General features: G+C 40.3%; 1 protein-coding gene across 1 annotated transcript in view; it reads left to right on the forward strand.

The window, feature by feature from the left end:
* Positions 1–20,803, forward strand: part of ADGRB3 (adhesion G protein-coupled receptor B3) — a 624,198-nt gene that overhangs the window by 362,426 nt on the left and 240,969 nt on the right. Inside the window, exons 12-13 of the mRNA XM_065400780.1 lie at positions 6,784–6,930; positions 8,710–8,785. Coding sequence (XP_065256852.1) covers positions 6,784–6,930; positions 8,710–8,785 — 223 coding nt within the window. The remainder of the gene's footprint in view (positions 1–6,783; positions 6,931–8,709; positions 8,786–20,803) is intronic.

Raw genomic sequence — 20,803 nt, forward strand, 5'->3', positions numbered from 1 at the left:
AGAATTCTCCTGCACTCAGAGGAATTCCATCCCACCCACTCTTAGTCCCCCTTGGCTAAGGGGTGAAGGACTTTGGCTCTGGCAGTTCTATACCCCTACCCATGGCCTATGGGATGTCTTGTTCTAAGAATTGCACTTAGGGATAACATTTGTGAGGCACTACTGCTCAGGGACACCAGGAGTGGGCAAAGATCTCTTAGTGCCCTCCCCTCCTTGCATACTCATGGAGCAGCAGGGCATATGTCATGTCTTCTTGCTTTAGGACCAAACTATGTGTGGATACTCATAAAGAGCAGATTTGTTGGAAAGAAAGGTGATTTTTTTTTTACATAAACTCATTGCTGACCATAGAAGATCTTTACATACAACATGGAATACTACACTGTATACTGTATACTGCTGTGATATTTCATCTTGTGTGCACTGTTCTATGAGTGAATATTACACTAGGTAGTTCTACATAGTTCCATTCAAGCACTGGATTCCATCACACCTCAATCCCTCTGACACATATGACTTCATGATATTTGGGGCAATCTCGGACAGAATTATTTTTGTGATATTCTTTGTGATAAATGGTTTGTGACTTTGGTCCTCAGTCATTGCTGGTACAGAACGTGAACTGACAAACGTCACAGTCTAGATAATGCATGAATTAGCTGAAGATTTCTGAGAGGTGCAACTATGGCACAGTTGACTGGGCTAAATCTTGTTACCCTGAATTTTCCCCTGCCACACTAGTAGCCTACTATGTGTTTCACTGTTTTGACATTAACCTTGAAGTGGACATTGGCATGGGAGAATTCAAACAATTTTCGATATGATCAGGTAATCTGTTTGAGTTGGAATCTGTGAAGAATATAAAAAGGGAACTACACACATGACATGTACATGGCTAGTGAGCTTTGTTATGATGTTATTATGTTACATGTGAATAGATGGAGTATGAAAGTCTTTATCTGATTAATCAATTAATTGTGATCCGTGAACACACACGTGTAAAAGTACCCCAAATATGTGACTCTCTGTAACTATAGGTTACACATCGATCATGTCAAGGGATCAGGCCCTGCCACAAGCAAATCTACGTGAATAAAATTTGACAAGCACATAGAGGAGGATTTCAAAGGGGATCACCAGGACTACTGGTATGCAGAGATCCATAGCATATCCAGAGATCCACAAATGGGTCTCCCCGAGAAGAGGATTTCACCATTGCAGATTATCACAGAATGCCTTTAAAATGAAAAGTTTGGGGCGGGGAGCTAAGTGGATATGGTAAATCTGCTATGAATATCATCTTTAATATACCCATCTGGCTTTTTTGATGATGTGCTAAAGAGGACTTTGCTCCCTGTATATCCAGGGTGAGCTGAGTGGAATGAGCTTATTTATTCAGCAAAGGAAGTAAGAGCTTACATGAGAGATCAGCAGAATAATTCTAAAATTTATAAATATGTTTCCAACTGAGGCATATTTATTTCTAATACAGACATTTTTTACATGAAAAAAATCTGTAAAGAAATATACAGATTTGGTGTTCTGAAGTTTAATGCAATAGTGCTTTTATATGTTATATACTGAACATGTGTTGATGGCAGATCTATTAATTTTCCCTTGGAAAATATGCATGGGTACTTAGAGGGAGCAACACCCCTGAACTGAGAAAACAAAACCAATTGGTATTATCAACTCAGGTTTGTTGAATGCAGAAAAAGACATATATCTTGTATGCAGTAGGTGAACAAGTCAGGAAGGGGCAGGAAAAGAGGAATGATGGAAGAATTATAAACAACTCTTCCTTCCAGTTTTGCTTATTCTTAAAAGCAAAATGTAGAAACTTTCCTGGAAAGTTTGGTTCTCAAACTACCATGAAGCTGCTATCCCCAGGCAAAAGCCCCGGACAGGTCTAGTTTGAGAACCAGTTTGGTACTCAAACAGCAGATAAGCAAACTCTTCCTGAATTTGGCACTAATTTAGAGTAATATATTTGGAAGGACAACTTCTTCTTTTCAATATATTGTACAGGGCATATGTATGCTTTACTTCAGCCTCAGTATATTGTTACCCTTCTTTAGCTATTTTTGACTGTGCACATCTATTTATAGTAGTATTGTAAAGTGAACCCTGTTCTATGTGGGTGAAATTCACCCCTGTGTAGGGGTAAAGTACAAAGCTGTGCATTACTAAAATCTCTCAAGCTCTGATATGGGAGTTAAATGGAACTTAAGAATTGTACAGACGTTGTGCTGGCCTTCTACACATGAGTAAAATTTACCTAACCATTTCCCCTCATTAAATATACTGTGTCAACGCACCAATGCATTGTAGAATGATGAGCCCCTAGTCTCCTCTAATTTATTCCTGTGTAAATCAGTGGAATTGAGAAGAGAATCAGGCCCAACGTTCTTCACTCTGTTTAAAAAGTAATAACAGCTGCAAAATTCAGAACCAGATTTCAAACATCCCATCTAGAGGTATTTAGATCTGGGGCTTTGTTTTCAGCCCCTGATAGAGCTAGAGACCAATTTTGAAATTTTGATCTAGATCCAGGTTTAGATTCTGAATTCTGCTGCTGAAAGTTGAGGTTATAGTTTGGGTCCATGGGCAGAATTCCTTAGACCAGGGGTTCTCAACCTTTTTCTTTCTGAGCTCTGAGTAAAATTTACCTAACCATTTTCCCTCATTAAATATACTGTGTCAACGCACCAATGCATTGTAGAATGATGAGCCCCTAGTCTCCTCTAATTTATTCCTGTGTAAATCAGTGGAATTGAGAAGAGAATCAGGCCCAACGTTCTTCACTCTGTTTAAAAAGTAATAACAGCTGCAAAATTCAGAACCAGATTTCAAACATCCCATCTAGAGGTATTTAGATCTGGGGCTTTGTTTTCAGCCCCTGATAGAGCTAGAGACCAATTTTGAAATTTTGATCTAGATCCAGGTTTAGATTCTGAATTCTGCTGCTGAAAGTTGAGGTTATAGTTTGGGTCCATGGGCAGAATTCCTTAGACCAGGGGTTCTCAACCTTTTTCTTTCTGAGCTCCCCTCCCCACCCCACTTAAACCCTGGGTGGTGGGGCTCAGGGACCTGGGCTTCAGCCCCATGCAGTGGGACTTCGGCTTTCTGCCCTGGGCCCCAGCAAGTCTAATGCTGGCCTTGCTTGGAGGCTCCCCTGAAACCTGCTCGAGGCCCTCCAAGGGGCCATGGACCCCTGATTGAGAACTACTTCCTTAGACTATAGTATGACTTAAGGATTTGAGTCCCCTGCTTGCTTACACATAACTGTGCTAGCTCTCATTAAGCTAGCACAAGTGTAATTAGCAATGTAGCCATGATAGCACAGGTAGAAGCAGCAGAGGCATGGCTTATCTATGCCAATTGTTATGTACCCGCCTAAAACTGGTGCCTAACATGGGTATATGTAAGTATTATGTTTACAAACCAAAATAACGTTAAAGCACTGGGAAACAGACCATTATAAAAGAATGGCCCACATCATTAACAGAAAAATCTTTGTGTGAGAGAGCAATGTATACTGTAGATTATGATAACAATGCATAAACTATATATGAGGACTTCTCATATTGTAAGTTAAATTATTGTTACTAAAGCCAGTGCTCCCATACTTTTGTTCTTCTGGGACCCAGATCTTTTTTTCTTTTCTTTTGTTCTATCTTCTTTTCTTTTTGTTATTTCTTATTTGTTGTATAATTTTTTACTAAACTTTTTATTGAATATTATAGCTATTTGGAATGGTACATAATTGTTGTTGTATTTCTTGGGATTTTTTGTACATTTTACCCCTCTATATAAGTGCAAGAAAAATACCCAAGAGTGTCTCTGAATTTCCGTTGGTGTCATTTTTTTGTTTTATAAACTTAGCATTCAGGTCATGAGGTTTTGTTTTGGTGATTAAAAAAATACGTGTTGCTTTTGTTTCTACTGAACAGAGTGCTGAAGTCAGAAAATTTGGATATAAAAGTATGTGGTAATTGCAGCACTAAATAATTCAGGTGCCAGTAGCTGGAGCATCATTCCTAATGCAAATATAACATACAGACAACACTATAAAATAGAGTGAATAAAATGTCATTCTGTTTTATTCTCTGTGTAGGATATTTATGTAAGGAAATGACATTTGAGTTCCTGGTATGTGAATGACCTGGCACCCGAATTACATGCAGGTTTCCCTAAATGCCCCTCTGATTTCAACACTCACATCACAGTAAACAGTTATTTTTTATGCTGCAGATTAAAATTGAGTCTGAGAACACTGAAGCATCATTTCACAATGGAAATGCAGCTGGTCGTGCTCCAAGATCTCTGTGATGAGTCACATATTAATATTCAATGTGAATGAAATTTAGTTTTAGAACTAAAGTATGATGTACCGCAGTGCTGAAGATTTGTTACTGTACAGAAAGTGGTGCCCCTTTATGTATCCTGCTGGTATCTTAATAGGGACTGAACTATGACCTCTGTCCAGATTCTAGTGAACTATGTACCCATATCTCCATTGTCATAGCTGACATTAATGGACACACATTGTTTGTAGTCTCAGCAAAGTGGCTAAAGAATGACAGGGCTTGGTGTGATCTGACCATCTACACTGATCCCTACAGGTAATCCTTTCAGAACAAGGCTGTGGCCTGCTCACAGTTGAGCTTGCATGGCTGTTGCCTGCTTTCTGGCTAAGCAGAGAATTTCATTCTCCAGAGTATAGATCTGGCAACTTTCACAAAATTAAACTGAAAACTTTTTGTGCGGTTGGTTTTTATTTTTAGGGAAAGAACAAATGGTCTAAACCACATATAGGATTATTTTGTATTATGAAAGCCATTAACTGAATGTTTAACTTGTGTATTATTAACCGCTTATCCTTAATGGCTGTTTTGGAGCCTTCATGTCTGAGAAGTGCTTAAGTGTCATGATAGTGGACTGAGTTAAAAATATATAGATAGAATCCAAAGAAATATAGTCCTTGACCCTTAACATTTCACCACTTCTAAAATGATTTTCTGTCCTGCCGAATGAATTCCATTGACTAACATTGATTTCCTGTTTTGTTTTGTTTATCTGAAAAATGAGGAACAGTCTTTCTGATGCACAGATGAAATAGTATTCAGAATGATAGACAGACAGATACTCTGTGACTAAAATAAGAATATGTGTTAAGCAGTCTGAACATGTTAATTGTATTACATGTATTTACTTTTGGAAACTAAATAAACGTGGTTTTAAATTGGTTTGCTATAAATAAAACTCTCTAATTAGGCTCCAATAACCAGGAAAATTTCCTTTATACAAGATTAATGTATTAAATATTGGAATTATAAAAGCATGTGAAAAACATGCAATCCATTTTATGCTTCAATAATTCTGAAACACCTGAACTCTACCCTCTCCCCCCTACACACAAACACACATGCCAACCAAAACTTGACAAGGAAAAACATTCCTCTAGGGCTGTGAATTTATATGCCAAATTGTAACCTAGAGACGATTTTAACTGTCACAATAAACCCCTGGTGATAGTTTTATAACGGAGAGCCCAGAAGAGCCTTGAGTACAACCTCACTAATGTGATGCTATAATACATAACCACTCTAATTTGGAAGTAAGAGCCAGTTGTCAAATAATACATTTGTGGAGCTGGTAGCATTAACTTATTTTTCCTTTAAAATGAAATCTACTTATGAGATGCTTAATAGTTTCCTACTTTAATTTTGCCTCTGTGATTGTCTCTCTCTTTAACCCCTCTATGGAACACTTGCAGTCAAATCATTATGCAAATCACGGAATTGACATGTGCAAATTGCACCAACTCTATTATCCCTGTCATAAATTAATTAGGAAAAGCATTGCACTAGAAATGCTTATCAACATGGTTTACATTAGGAATGGAGCTACCTCCAAACAGATTGCTTAACATCTCTCTGAATGTGCATAAAGACTTGCATCACTGTCATCTGATTAAAAGTAGCCTGAATCTTACTAGATGTTGCCATGGAGTTGCACTCAGATTTCAAGGCAAAGATAAAACCGATTTCTAGATAAAAAATGAGTTAAAAACAGAAAGAAAACTAACATGGGTAAACAAAATTCCAAATTGCCTGTTATAAGGTTTGTCTTTCTTTCTGTTCAGCTCAGTGATGTTATGTATATTTAGTTGTGTTTTTTTAGTTTAAAAAACCCATACAATAAATATTTCATGGTGAGGAATTGTTGTTTTAAGGGAAACTGATCATGTGGTGTATTTGTTATTCTGCTTTGTATGGAAACAACAGTAGCTTTTAGTATGTGAATCTCTTTAATGGGTCTGTCTCCAGATATTTTTGTGCTTGTGCAGGGGAGAGAAGAACTGTTATTGCTTCATTAGCCTGATTCTAGCAGTTATATCTCCCAAAGCAATTTGAAGCATCCTCTTCCTTGTACTGTCACATTTAATAATTTCAGAATTTGCTCTGAAGACACAGCTCAGATATGTGCTTACATGTGAATTTCAGGGTATGAGCCAGCGCATTCAATAATCCTTGTTAAGAGAGTTAACATAAACCTGGCTGACAAGTGATAGAATCAATGCCATAACATTAATCCACAGTAGAACTATCTAATAAATTGAAAATAAAGTGTGTTGTCCCAGTTAATAGCCTTATAAATTTTCATTTTATTTGAAATACATTATTGCACATTTTTGTTACTACTTTACTGTTATGACCTCTTAATAATGCTTTGAAGTGTAAAACATGTTTTATTTGATTTTATGATTTCTCTTAATAGTGGCTAGCATTCAGAAGCTTCCTGCAGCATCTGTTCTAACAGACATCAATTTCCCAATGAAAGGAAGGAAAGGAATGGTTGACTGGGCAAGAAACTCAGAAGACAGGGTTGTCATTCCAAAAAATATCTTCACTCCTATGTCATCAGGTAAAGATGCATTCAGGTATTATATTTTATTAGAGGATAAGTGTTTATTTAATAGTTAGACTGAGGAAACTGGGAAGTATGGATTCATCAGGCTAGTACTTAATGTCCCAGTGCTTTTGCTAACGATCTCTAAAATGAGTATTGTAATAATAATAAAAATACTTACCCAGCCTTAAATATCTGTGCTGAATTTTAATTAAGGTAGGTAAAGAACTTTCAGATTCTTGGACAAAAGGTCGTGCAGAAATGCAAAGTATTTGCTTCATTGTATTGCCAATATTTTCAATATTCAGTATTAATACATGTCAGGCAAAATCTTGGGATCCAGCTATTCTGCACAGTGCTCGTCTTGCAAACGTATGTTTATAGATGACTTAAAGCTATTCTATGCATTGCCCTGATCCTACAATCACTGTGATAGCAGGGCCAATCTTCTACCAGCTTAGAGCATCCTAAAGGCTGATCTGACTTGTACTGGCTAATCCTCCCCAGAGTAGTTGCACAGGTTTTAGGGCCAATATATACTAGTGGCCACATTGGAGCCACATTGGAGCATCTGCCACATTGGAGCATCTGCCCCCTTCATATTAAAAATGCCCTCTAAAGATAGTTTCTCTGGATATATCAGAATGAAGATAAATACATTGGAAAGCACTGACAGAGTTTACTACATACTGCGGATCTTATCAAAGAGCAATTCTAAGTGGATGACAGGGTATGGATCACTTGATCCATCTGTTCTGTTCATTTCCTCTGAAGCACCTGACAATGGCAGAAGACAGGATACTGGGCTACATGGACCTTTAGTCTGACCCAGTATGGCCGTTCTTATGTCTGATATGTTCTAATATTCAAACAGAGTTCTGCAGAATATATTTCACAACGATGATGATTAGGGCCTTACCAAATTCATGGTCCATTTTCGTAAATTTCACAGTTATAACATTTTAAAAATCTTGAATTTCATGATTTCAGATACTTAAATCTTAAATTTCATGGAGTTGTAAAAAAGCATGAATATGTATTTTAAAACAGCAAAATATAAACATGTAAAGCCCTTAAGTCATTTCTCAAACTGGGGGTCCTGACCCAAAATGGGATTGCAACGCTATTGTAGGGGGATTGCAGTATTGCCACCCTTACTTCTGGGCTGCCTTCAGAACTGGGTAGCTGGAGCGTAGCGGCTGCTAGATGGGTGCTGAGTTCTGAAGGCAGCGGCACTACCAGGAGCAGCGCAGCCTTCAGAGCTGGGTTCCCAGCCAGCGGCCGTTGATCTCTGGCCACCCAGCTCTGAAGGCAGTGTCACCACCAGCAGCAGCGCAGAAGTAAGGTTGGCAATACTTCTATGCCTTACTTCTGTGGTGCCTCGGGTAGCGGCACTGTGTTCAGACCTGGAGCCTGGCCAGCAGCCCCTGCTTTCTCCAGCCACCCAGCTCTGAAGGCAGCACAGAAGTAGAAGTGTCAATACTGTGATCCTTCTACAATAGGCTTGAGACCCGCTTTTGAGTTGGGACTTCCAGTTTGAGAAACGCTGTGTACTTGTATATACTTTTACTCTATAGTATAAAAGAGTATAGTACACGGTAAAAGTACACAAAAGACCAAATTTCATGAGGGAGAGCAGATTACATGGTCTGTGATGCATTTTTCATGAATTTGGTAGAGCCCTAATGATGATTTCATTAAAAATAAAACATATATTGGAAAGATAAATACTATCCATAGAGGCATGTGCTGACTAAGGTACTTATAACTTTTATTTTTTATTTTTTATTTTAGAACTAGATGAATCCACTGTATTTGTGCTTGGAGCAGTGCTGTACAAAAATTTAGAACTTATTTTGCCCACTTTAAGGTAAGAAACTATTAAGATATGCCACATACATTACATTACTTCAGGGACATGACTGTAGGAAATCTCAAGGTGAAATCAGTCAATAAGGGCCATATTTGTTTATGTGGTTTTTTATAGTATAGTATAAACTTTTTACAACTATTATTTTAAAAAATAAAATGGTCTTTCTTTAATGAATCATTGTGTATACTATGTTAATGACTTGTTAATCATATTGCTATATTGTAAATGTTGTTTATTCTGAACTTTAGCTTGGGGGGCTGGGGATGGGGTTGGAAGGGAGTTTCCTTTGTAAGTATGTAAGCTGATGGATAATTGTAAAAAATACTCAGGCTTCATGTATTTGTACTTAAAACTGATGCTCATCAGTTTAGTGAAAGTGCTCTAGCAAAGATATACCGATTGTGCCTGGCCTCACTTTCACGAAAGTCACCACCGTTAGCTTCCAGATACGTTTTCAATTAAATTGCATTAGCAGAGGAAAGTAGGGTTATATGAAGGGACTTTTTTGGAAAGAAGAAATGCATACATCTGTACAGCTCAAATACTTCAGTTCTGAGATCTGCACAAGTATCTAAATAGAAAGGGAGAGCTCATTTTACTCCCAGGCAGCCTAAAATACTAGAAACCAATATTCTCCCTTTTCTTCACGCACCATTGAATCAAATACCTCTATGTTTTCACACAGTCTTATGTGCAGTAGCTACTACTGATATCTTTTTTTGTTTCACAATCAATCACTGAACATTGTTTCATAATAGTTATTAGTGAAGTAGAAACCCCAGACACTTTTCTCTCCCTTGCCCAGAGTTGGAGTGAAATCATGACCAAAAGGAGATATGAGAAGAATATGCAGATTTTTTTTTTTTTTTTGCCAATGATAATCTGAAAAAAAATAAGAGGAAAAAAGAGGTTAGTCCTGAAGAAAATAGCTTCCCAATTAAGTTCTAATGTGTTCTGCACCTGCAGTGGCTAGCCACTATTTTTTAGGGCTACAATGCACCATTCTCTCTCTACGCAGTGCACCACTCTCTTGGCCCCTCCATACCTTAATTAACTAAATGTCTGCCTCAAATGTCAGGACATTGCCATCTAGAGAAGTACTCTTAAGGAACCATTCACACTTATGGTACAGCATAAAGAATAAATCATACTGTTCTCAAATTTTGGTGAACATTTTTCTATTTGGCATGCTAACTCCTGAAACCAGGAAAGAAGCCAGGAAGAGTTGTTTATGGCAGCAGTTTCTCTCTATTATTCCACACTCTGAGATATAGAGCCAAATGACTATCATATTCAGCTGTCTCTGGAATACCTTAGGGAAAGTCTGCCAGCCATGGAAGAGCATCAAGGTGGCCATGAATCATTCAAACCTTTATTTTATAAAGAGCTATCAATGGCCAGGCCCTGTCAGCACTCCTAGCTTCTTAATTTTAATTTATAGAAAACAAGTCTGGACTACTGAAGTCCATCCATCTGCACATTCAAAGCTATTCAGGGCACTCTTCTCTGTACTCTGGATGGATAGGAATTAATGACGCATTGCTTCCCCCCTTGAGGTTGATGGCAAAAATCCTAAACTGCTAGACTTCTTCGGTGAGTGATTGGGTCCTAAATGTATAGCAAACAGGGCATTGTGAGTCTTGAAAGGAGTACAGCTATGTTGCATGTGATTTTTGCCATTGACTCTGTTACTTTCAGCTGGTTCTTGGCTTCCACAGCAAGCTGACCTCTCCTTTGAACAACTGATCAGCCTTCCATAAAAAGTGAGCTTCCAGGTCTGTGTGGCTTGGTGCTCTAAGTGTCTTTATTTATAAATAAAGCCTTTAGAACTGCAGATGAAATGATACAGTTATCTCCCGATGCCCCTCAGTGTGTTCTGTTTAAATAGAGTCAAATTTGAGCTGCCTCTTTGTGATACAAATTCTGCGAACGTGGTATTGTGGGTTATATTTGTGTATGTGCATCAGGAATAAAAACCTAGTATGTGTATAAGACCTTCTGAATGAGGGCATTAGTATCTTATGTACATTGTTGCATTTCATCAATATTTATTGTGAGCGGCAAGCAGAGGACAGGCAAACAGAGGAAGTTTGCCTGGGAACCGTCCGAGAGGAGCTAAGGTGAGTGCTTCATTAGGGGATTGTGTTGTGAGCTGGTGGGGTGAATATCCGAGTGTTTGTCTGCTGTGACCATTTGTTTGACTGGAACTAGTTGCAGGGACTGTTTGACGGTGTGCTTGTTTGTTTGAAAAATGTGACTGACCGTGTATTTGTTTGTTTGTTTGTTTGAAAAATGTGAATTGGGAGTGATTGACTGTTTGTTTGTTTGTTTGTTTGTTTGTTTGTTTGAAAAATGTGAATTGGGGGTGCTTTGTTCCAGGTGGGCCTTGAGTGGTTGATTAGAGGGAAGGCTTTGAGCCAGGCCAATTGCTTCAAACCAGCAGCCTCATAAAAAGGCAGCCAGTTGCGAACTGTGTGAGCGGCAAACAGAGGGAGTTTGCCTGGGGGGAGTTCCCACAGAGTGTTTTTGCCTTTCAGGCTTCTGTGAGAAGTAAATACAACACTTGAGGATGCTTTTAGAAGGAAGACGTGGATAATGAGCAATCCGCTGTTGTGACCTGCATAGGATGTTTGTCTTTCTCCCAGAGGATAGAAGTGACTTCATTGTACAAAGTGCAAACTGGTCTCCATATTGGAAGAGAAGGTTAAAGTACTAAAGACGCACGTATCAACCTTGCGTTGCATCAGAGAAAATGAAGACTTTCTGGACAGAAGTCAGTGTTTGGTTCTGGAGGCACAACATGCCAAAGAATCAGAGAGGGCACTGCAAAACAGGGAAAAAATTGGCAACATGTGACCTCCAAAAGAAGAATGAGACAAACCATGTACCCCCTATGCAGATAGAGTTAAGAAACCATTTTCAGGCTCTCTGCACAGGTACTAGTGTGGAGAATGATTTGGAAGAGCCATCTGAGGGAAGGGATCAGAAGGAGACCCCATCAACCAGAAGGCATAAGATGCATTGTCCTAGGTATGGGGGTTCCACGACCACCACTTCCAAGAGGAGGAGACGGGTGGTGGTGATTGGGGACTCCCTTGTAAGGGGGACAGAGTCATCCATCTGCCGACCAAACTGAGAGACTCGAGAAGTGTGCAGCTTGCCTGGAGCTAGAATTCAGGCTGTGATGGAATGTCTGCCGAGACTGATCAAACCCTCAGACTGCTACCCCTTCCTACTTCTCCATGTGGGCAACAATGGTACTACCAAGAATGACCTTGGGCGGGTCACTGCAGACTACGTGGCTCTGGGAAGAAGGATAAAGGAGTTTGAGGCGCAATTCGTGTTCTCATCCATCCTCCCTGTTGAAGAAAAAGGCCCAGGTAGGGACTGTTGAATTGTGGAGGTAAATGCTTGGTTGTGCAGGTGGTGTTGGAGAGAGGGCTTTGGATTCTTCGACCATGGGTTGTTGTTCTGGGAAGAAGGACTGATAGGAAGAGGTGGGATCCACCTAACGAAGAGAGAGAAGAGTATCTTTGCAGGCAGGCTTGCTAACCTAGTGAGGAGGGCTTTAAACTAGGTTCGCCAGAGGACAGTGACCTAAGCCCTGAGGTAAGTGGGGAAGTGGAATACCGGGAAGAAACACAAGGAGGAGGGTGCAACAGTGTGGGTTCCTTATTCATACTGAGAAAGCAGGGCAATCGGCTAGTTATCTTTGGTGCATGTACATGAATGCAATAAGCCTGGGAAACAAGCAGGAAGAATTGGAAGTCCTGGCACAGTCAAAGAACTATGATGTGATTGGAATAACAGAGACTTGGTGAGGTAGCTCACATGACTGGAGCACTGTCATGGATGGGTATAAACTGTTCAGGAAGGACAGGCAGGGGAGGAAAGGTGGAGGAGTTGCACTGTATGTAAGAGAGCGTTATGATTGCTCAGAGCTCCTGTATGGAATTGGAGAAAAGCCTGTTGAGAGTCTTTGGGTTAAGTTTAGAAGCAAGAGCCACAAGGGTGATGTCGTGGTGGGTGTGTGCTATAGACCACCGGACCAGGAGGATGAAGTAGACGAGGCTTTCTTCGGACAATTAACTGAAGTTTCCAGATCACAGACCCTGGTTCTAATGGGGGACTTCAATTACCCTGACATCTGCTGGGAGAGCAATACAGCAGTTCACAGACAATCCAGGAAGTTTTTGGAGAGTGTTGGGGACAACTTCCTGGTCCAACTACTGGAGGAACCAAGTAGGGGCTGTTCTCCTCTTGGCCTGCTGCTTACAAACAGGGAAGAATTGGTAGGGAAAGTAGAAGTGGGTGGCAACCTGGGCAGCAGTGATCATGAGATGGCTGAGTTCAGGATCCTCACAAAGGAGAGTAGAAAAATACTGACCCTGCACTTCAGAAAAGTAGACTTTGACTCCCTTAGGGAACTGATGGGCAGGATCCCATGGGAGGCTAATATGAGGGGAAAAGGAGTCCAGGAAAGCTGGCTGTATTTTAAAGAAGCCTTATTGAGGGAGCAGGAACAAACCATCCCGATGTGCAGAAAGAAAGTAAATATGGCAGGCAACCAGCTTGGCTTAACAGTGAAATCTTCAGTGAGCTTAAACACAAAAAGGAAGCTTACAAGAAATGGAAACTTGGACAGATGACTAGGGAGGAGTATAAAAATATTTGCTCGAACATACAGGGGTGTAACATACAGGAAGGGTGCTCGAACATACAGGAAGGCCAAAACATACCTGGAGTTCCAGCTAGCAAGGGATGTGAAGGGTAACAAGAAGGATTTCTACAGATATGTTAGCAACAAGGAAAAGGTCAGGGAAAGTGTGAGACCCTTAATGAATGGGGGAGGCAAGCTAGTGACAGATGATGTGGAAAAAGCTGAAGTACTCAATGCTTTTTTTTGCCTCGGTATTCACAGACAAGATCAGCTACCACATTGCTGTCGTGGGCAACACAGTATGGGGAAGAGGTAAGCAGCCCTCAGTGGTGAAAGAACAGGTTAATGACTATTTAGAAAAGCTGGACATGCACAGATCTAATGCATCCAAGGGTGCTGAGGGAATTGGCTGATGTGATTGCAGAGCTATTGGCCATTATCTTTGAAAACTCGTGGTGATCGGGGGAGGTCCTGGACAATAGGAAAAAGGCAAATATAGTGCCCATCTTTAAAAAAGGAAAGAAGGAGAACCTGGGGAACTACAGACCTGTCAGCCTCACCTCAGTCCCTGGAAAAATCATGGAGCAGGTCCTCAAGGAATCCATTTTGAAGCACTTGGAGGAGAGGAAGGTGATCAGGAACAGTCAACATGGATTGACCAAGGGCAAGTCATGCCTGACCAACCTGATTGCCTTCTATGATGAGATAACTGGCGCTGTGGATATGGGGAAAGCAGTGGATGTGATATATCTTGACTTTAGCAAAGCTTTTGATACAGTCTCCCACAGTATTCTTGCCAGCAAGTTAAAAAAGTATGGATTGGATGAATGGACTATAAGGTGGGTAGAAAGCTGGCTAGATTGTCAGGCTCAATAGGTAGTGATCAATGCCTCGATGTCTAATTGGCAGCTGGTATCAAGCAGAGTACCCCAGGGGTCTGTCCTGGGGCTGGTTTTGTTCAACATCTTTATTAATGATCTCGATGATGGGATGGATTGCACCTTCAGCAAGTTTGCAGATGACACTAAGCTGGGGGGAGAGGTAGATACATTGGAGGGTAGGGATAGGGTCCAGAGTGACCTAGACAAATTGGAGGATTGGGCCAAAAGAAATCTGATGAGATTCAACAAGGACAAGTGCAGAGTCCTGCACTTAGGACAAAAGAATCCTTTGCACTGCTACAGGCTGGGGACGGACTGGCTAAGCAGCAGTTCTGCAGAAAAGGATCTGGGGATTACAGTGGATAAGAAGCTGGATATGAGTCAGCAGTGTGCCCTCGTTGCAAAGAAGGCTAACGGCATATTGGGCTGCATTAGTAGGAGCATTGCCAGCAGATCGAGGGAAGTGATTATTCCCCTCTATTCGGCACTGGTGAGGCCACATCTGGAGTATTGCGTCCAGTTTTGGACCCCCCACTATAGAAAGGATGTGGACAAATTGGAGAGAGTCCAGTGGAGGGCAACGAAAATGATTAGCGGGCTGGGACACATGACTTATGAGGAGAGGCTGTGGGAACTGAGCTTGTTTAGTCTGCAGAAGAGAAGAATGAGGGGGGATTTGATAGTAGCCTTCAACTACCTGAAGCAGGGTTCCAAACAGGATGGAGCTCGGCTGTTCTCAGTGGTGGCAGATAACAGAACAAGGAGCAATGGTCTCAAGTTGCAGTGGGGGAGGTCTAGGTTGGATATTAGGTAACACTATTTCACTAGGAGGCTGGTGAAGCACTGGAATGGGTTATCTAGGGAGGTGGTGGAGTCTCCATCCTTAGAGGTTTTTAAGGCCCGGCTTGACAAAACCCTGGCTGGAATGATTTAGTTGGTGTTGTTCCTGCTTTGAGCAGGGGGTTGGACTAGATGACCTCCGGAGGTCTCTTCCAACCCTAATCTTCTTCTTCTAATCTTCTTCATACTGAAATTAGATTGTTGATACATATACAATTTATATCCATCAGCTAATCAGGTAATGGAGTGTGTTGCATTTCATTGCCTGCAGCAACTACATTCGTAATTTGATTTCAAGACCTCAAGGTATGACAACAAAGGCACTAGAGCTCTAAATCTTACTAATGGAATGTTCATTTAGATACAACCCTGAATCTGAAAAACTCCAACCATGTTTTATGCTAAATAACTGTATCCACTAGACTCTTTCCAGAAAACTGAACTGAAACATACATTAAATTAGAATTAAAAACTAGAATGATTTGTATTGATTTAGGTGGTGCTAAGTGTTAGGATATAGATATTCAGGCCTGTCTGTAAATGCCTATACTTTAAGAATTTAGGTGTATTCTTATCACTTAGCTAGTTATAGAGGTATAAAAGAAAGAATCAAAATCACTGTCTGTCTGTGTAAGGACCTTCTCTTACTGTGACAGTCTGAGGCCTTGTTCTCAACCATAAACTGGGAAAGCCATAACTTACTTTGATAATTTTACAGCAGACAGAAGCAATCACAGAACCAGACAGAGATTATACAGACAAACAATAGGGAAGTAGAGACTACAGCGATAGAACAATACAGGAATGAGGATTTCACATCCCAGCTATTGATAAGTGAGTACTTGCCAGACAGGATGCTATCAAACTAAGTTTCCTTTTACATCTTCTAGGCTCTTCCCTTCCTCTGGAGGTGATAGGAATATCAGGACAGGATTGTATTCCTAACAGCCCAATAGCACCTTATTTCAATGTGACTGGTTTGGGATGTGAGGCTGTGACCCTACACTTCCCAGTTTATGGCTGCCTTTGCTGCTTAGCCAAAGGCTTAGCCTAAAAACAAGGCCTCAGCCTGTCACAGTACGAGAAGGCCCTTACACTGACAGACAGTGATTTTGATTCTTTCTTTTATACCTCTATAACTATAAGATGCAGCGGACACTAAGCCTTAACCCTCAAAGGGGAGTTAGGTGCCTAACAGGATTCACAATCATCAACCTTCTCCAAGAGTCAGATGCCTAAGTGAGGTCAGTCATTTCTTGCAACAACAACAAAAAAGATTTGAGGAAGAGGTGCTCCCCTTATACTCAGTGGGTAAAGCACTCGCCCAGGATGTTAGAGACCCAAGTTCCAATTCCTACTCTGCCTGATGTGCTGTAGGGACTTGAATCAAGGTCTCCCATGTGAGTGCCCCAATCACTGAGCTATAGAGCTATTCCTCTCTGCACAAATAATTAAATATTCATTGGGCCAGAGAGAGTTAGAATGACTCTACAGTTCCGTGATTAGGGTACTCACCTAGGACTGGGTATTTGAATCAAGGTCTCCCACATCCTGCATGAGTGCTCTAAGTGGTCGGCTCTTGGGCATAAGGGGGGCACTACGACCGCCACCTCTTTCTGTTGTATTTTGCCAGAAGAGCTGTGCTCAGAGCATGCCTACTGGATTGGACCCCACAGGCGAGACAAGCAGGGGATACCTAGATTGAGAATGAAATCAGGACTTGGGCGTGAGCTAGATGCCAGTGTCCAGCTTGAGACAGTTTTGCACATGCCCACTAGCAGGGATTTAGGTGCCTACAAGGTTAGGCAGCTGAATGGAGGTTCTGAGGATCCACATTTTGGATTTAGGCACCTGAAGTAGAAGGTAGGTTCCCACATCCCTCTGTGAAGCTGACACCTGATGTGAATAAGGCCCAGACTTGTAGTGGCTGAATTCTATCACCATGCGCCAGTAGTGTATGTCAAATGAATTGTGGTTGTTCCAGTTCCCAGTAGAAAGCTGTTTCCCACTACTACATTTGGTCATAAATTAAGGATTTCATTATCCAGGGCTGTCAGTATAGTACCTCTCACAAACTCCTATATTAGGAAATTAAGGTATACAATGAGTGTTAAGGCCTGATTTTACTCTGATTTATTCTGAGGATAACTTCATTAACATTCATAAATCCTGTAAACTCACTGAGCAAAGAGAATTGGGCCTATTAACATTAATTGTTCTTTAAAATACCTTTTTGAACAAGGCAAATAAGTATGTTATTGCATGTATGTTATTCTATCTACTTTACGATGACTTAGAATTGTGTTACTTTTTTTCCAAAATAAACAGGCACAATGGATACTTTTCCCCAAATGAGAGTTACCCCTTCCCATGCACAAGTAGAAAGATGAAAAGATCTCATTTTCATTTAGTAAACACATATTTTGCAATATTGTATGCAATACTTTTGTACTGTAATGTGCAAGACTTTGTTTTCCTAATAATTTATTGAAATTTCTAGGGTCTCATTGAATACTGTATACACTGAATAATGTTTCCACAGCTGTGGTGTAGGCCCTGGGGTGTTTCAACATGCATATTGTTGTTACATTCTCAGAAAATTGATTTTCAGCACAATAATTTTCAAAACAACATTATGTATAATTCCCCTCTTGGGTACTATGAAGGAACACGTGGCATAATGCTATCCATAAAAATAGTTTTTAAAGTTTTGCCCACATAAAATAATAACAGATCCAATGGAGATGATTTTTCAGTTAGCAAAGCTTTTTTTTTCTCCACTCAGTTTACATGCACATCCTCATATTGTTGTTACTAGATTGAAATGTGCTCTCCCACATATCACCCATCCTTCTCAGCTCTCCTCCTCAGGAGCTGACAACTCTGGCCCCAGTCCAGAAAAGGCTCATCGACTTCAACAGGTCTGCTCATGTGCTTTGTTGGACTGGGGACAGAACACTCACTATGTTGCAGGATAGAGCCCTATGACTTTTCTAATTATTTTTTCCTGTAACATACATGACATTTACACAATACCTGATGGTTTGATATGATACAATGACTTTATTTGCATTTACTTGAGATTGCCACATATCTTACTCAAAGCTCCACCTCTCCTGATTAATGTGGCTAATCTAAACTCATTCTAACCCTCATCCACTGACCTCACATCACCATGAAATCTCTATATCTAGTTATAATGGAAGAGATACGTATGTTTGGATAGAAATTTTTTGTTATTTAGTTATCAAATCCAATTTACCTATAAAATAAAGGATTTGATTACATAACTGTATTTTAGAACTACTATTCTAAACTATTACCTCTCAGATCTGAAACTAATAGTATAGGGCAAAATCCTGAAGCCCTTATTAGTCCTCACTCAGCCAAAACACTCATTGCCTGAATTTTGAAGCCTTTACTCAGGCAAAATTCTCATTGGAATTAATAAAACTTTTGTCTGAGTAAATAATTTCAGGATTTGACCCCTGTCATTTGGACATTTATCACCTGTCAATGTATTTCCCTACAACAAGACAAGTTTGGATTTTCTTGAAAATAGCAATACATAGCATGCTTTGTACTTACCAGTGCATCATGAACTCTGCCTTTGCATTCAGTGTGGACTTGATTCCTGTTTAACATACCTTTCATGCCAGAAGTGTCTGAGGCACTTCACATAATCATTAAACAAAAACTTTCAGAGAACAACTCTAATGTTAGCCTCTATTTAGAAACAGAGACTCAGCAGCAATAGGTTTCATACTTTAAGTACATTGATGTAAAGTCTAGATCCCTCGGGTTAAGAGCCCCAAATTGGGTACAGACAAAAAATGTTGGTCCATCACAAAGTCTGACATAAAGAACAGGAGTACTTGTTGCACCTTAGAGACTAACAAATTTATTTGAGCATAAGCTTTTGTGGGCTACAACCCACTTCTTCGGATGCATATAGAGTGAAACATATATTGAGGAGATATATATACACACACATACAGAGAGCATGAACAGGTGGGAGTTGTCTTACCAACTCTGAGAGGCCAATTAAGTAAGAGAAAAAACTTTTGTAATGATAATCAAGATAGTCCATTACAGACAGTTTGACAAGAGGTGTGAAAATACTTAACAGGGGAAATAGATTCAATGTGTGTAATGGCTCAGGCATTCCAGTCTCTATTCAAGCCTAACTTGATGGTGTCTAATTTGCATATTAATTCAAGTTCAGCAGTTTCTCGTTGGAGTCTGTTTTTGAAGCTTTTCTGTTGCAAAATTGCCACCTTTAAGTCTGTTACTGAGGTTGAAGTGTTCTCCTACTGGTTTTTGAATGTTATGATTCCTGATGTCAGATTTGTGTTAATTTATTCTTTTGCGTAGAGACTGTCCGGTTTGGCCAATGTACATGGCAGAGGGGCATTGCTGGCACATGATGGCATATATCACATTGGTAGATGTGCAGGTGAACAAGCCCCTAATGATGTGGCTGATGTGATTAGGTCCTATGACAATCATTCACTCATGTAAACTGGACAAAAGACTTATCTTAAAGACTAATAGGCCAACTTTGTATCCTGTGTGATCTGTAAGAGAAAGTCAACATGTATTGTAATTTTGTTTGGTTTTGCTTCCTTTCAAATTATGCCATACTATTAAAGCATTTATGGGTACATTTTCTGTGCAATGCACTGGGAACTAAGCATAGTATTAACGTTAATGTTAGTAGTTGTTTCACAACTGTAGCTCTACATATTACATTGGAAATTTGTTAAGTATTAGTCTGCTGCAGTAGTACGTTACTCTCAAAAGGAATATGAGTGTTACCAAAATTGAAAATAGGAGGTTAACTAAAAAACAAAGTGTTTCTTTTTTTTATATAAGCACTATAACCTATTTAAATATTTGAATTCTTGTTGTATGACATGGCCAAGTAAATTGACTGTAGAATTCATGCCCTTCTTCAGAAAGGATGGTTTGATTCCTTTTGCTCTCAGTTGAGCTAAGTTTCTAATATTGTGGCAATGACATTTCATATCTCAGTGCTCCAGCAAAATGGAATCCTCTCTCAAGCACTGTTCCCTTAGGGAAAATAAAAAACATTGAAGATTTGCGATGTCAGGTTATTGTAACAAAATCTAGATGGACTAGACTTTTCTGTAATAGATGGCAAAGTCTGCCCTATTAATATGTGCTCCTGTGAACAGTTGTGCTTATTTTTAAAATGAGTGGGGGTGGGGAAAAAGAACATTGAAGGCATGCAAGCAAGCGTGTGAGAGTCACAAGCAATATTCCTATCTGGTAGCTGAAGGCTCGTTCTGAGCCTGAGGGATCATAAGCAGCATGGATTATATACATCATGTAAACATCTGTTTATCCTAGCATGCAGAGGTAGATTAGGTGTTTGTGAGGCCCCTCCCCACCCGTTCTGCCTGAAGTCCCCACCGTCCCCTTCCGCAGCGCTTCTACCGGGGAAATGGGGTTGGGGCACAGAGGCTTGCCCCGCCCTGCTACCCCCCTACCCAGCACTCCTGACGGGGAGCAGGGTCAGGGCACAGGAGCGCCCATTTTTCCAGGGGTCCCCAATTGGCCAGGGTCTCTGGGGACAGTTCCCATTGGCCCAGTGGCTAATCTGCCATTGCT

This window comes from Emys orbicularis, chromosome 3 (genome assembly GCF_028017835.1).
Source record: "Emys orbicularis isolate rEmyOrb1 chromosome 3, rEmyOrb1.hap1, whole genome shotgun sequence".
Lineage (NCBI taxonomy): Eukaryota > Metazoa > Chordata > Testudines > Emydidae > Emys > Emys orbicularis.